This window comes from Cotesia typhae, unplaced genomic scaffold, assembly GCF_013202065.1.
Source record: "Cotesia typhae breed Kobodo isofemale line unplaced genomic scaffold, CoteBio_Ctyphae contig_20, whole genome shotgun sequence".
Lineage (NCBI taxonomy): Eukaryota > Metazoa > Arthropoda > Insecta > Hymenoptera > Braconidae > Cotesia > Cotesia typhae.
This window is the reverse complement of record NW_027423725.1, coordinates 256,908-257,887: the sequence shown is the minus strand read 5'-3', so window position 1 is coordinate 257,887 and position 980 is coordinate 256,908. Positions and strand designations below refer to the sequence as shown.

The 980-nt window shown below is 36.3% G+C and overlaps 1 protein-coding gene across 1 annotated transcript; it reads left to right on the top strand.

Annotated features, from left to right (window-relative positions):
• Positions 1–295: 295 nt before the first annotated feature.
• Positions 296–980, top strand: LOC141538022 (uncharacterized). The gene has a single exon (XM_074259275.1). It carries the CDS (start codon positions 363–365, stop codon positions 978–980), a length of 618 nt encoding a protein of 205 aa, XP_074115376.1. The 5' UTR covers positions 296–362.

The window sequence follows — 980 nt, the reverse complement described above, 5'->3', positions numbered from 1 at the left end:
AAATTAAAATCTAAATTTTTAGTGGAATTATTAATAAAAAAATTTTTTTTGTTACTTGATTGTTAAAATCGACTTAAAAAATAATTATTCAAGTTTTTATTGCATAAAATTATTTTATAAAAGGTTAATTCATTAGAAATCATAAAAAAAGAGATTGTAAAGAGTACTTGACAAGATGGCGGCTGCAATTCCTACGTTACAAAATGGCGGTTTGAAATATTAAGCACGGCAAATTTAAAAATGACTTTTAAAGAGTACATTTCAAAAAGTGACATTTAAAAATAAATTAAGTAGAGGAAAAAATTTTAAATTAAACAATAAAAGCGAAATTATTGAAGTGCGCTAATAAAAATCATATAAAAATGTATCGCCGTGAAAAATCAACGGAATGGGCATTATTATTTCCTCTAAAAGCCGGTTTATTTGCTGTCAAGTCGTCAATATCATGCACAATAAATCGTGATAAAGAGAAAGAGCTAAATCGGCAGCAACGAGGGAGCGTTTATAAAAAAACAGGACTCCGCCGAGGGTCATCATTGTCAGATTTAGATAAACTCCAGACTAAAAGTGTGCTGCCGACCAGTGTCAGGTCAGCTGAAAAATGTTACGAGTCACTGCCCCAGTCGAGGTCAAACTTGATCCAATTGTCGAGCAGCCAGGTAAGAGGAAGTATTGGCGACCTGATGAACCTCAAGAAGTACGCCAGCTCCACCTGGAGTGTCAGAAGCGAGACACTCATCACAAAGTTCGTTCCCCTCAGCACGGTCACACCGAGACAAAGTCCCTCTAAGGACAGTCCTGATGAGCCTGACAGAACTGTAGAGCTTGCTAATCACCCGGTTGATGATCTTTTGGCTGGTGAACCCTTGACTTGTGCTGAAAGAACGCAACGACTAGGGAGACTCATCAAGAAACATCGACAAGCTGTTTGTAGTCCTTTTAAGAAACTTCCTGTGAGTTTTCATGATTTTAATAATTAA

What these genes read in the sequence shown, in the direction of transcription:
- LOC141538022 (XM_074259275.1), top strand. Translation starts at nt 363, where the DNA reads ATGTATCGCCGTGAAAAATCAACGGAATGGGCATTATTATTTCCTCTA.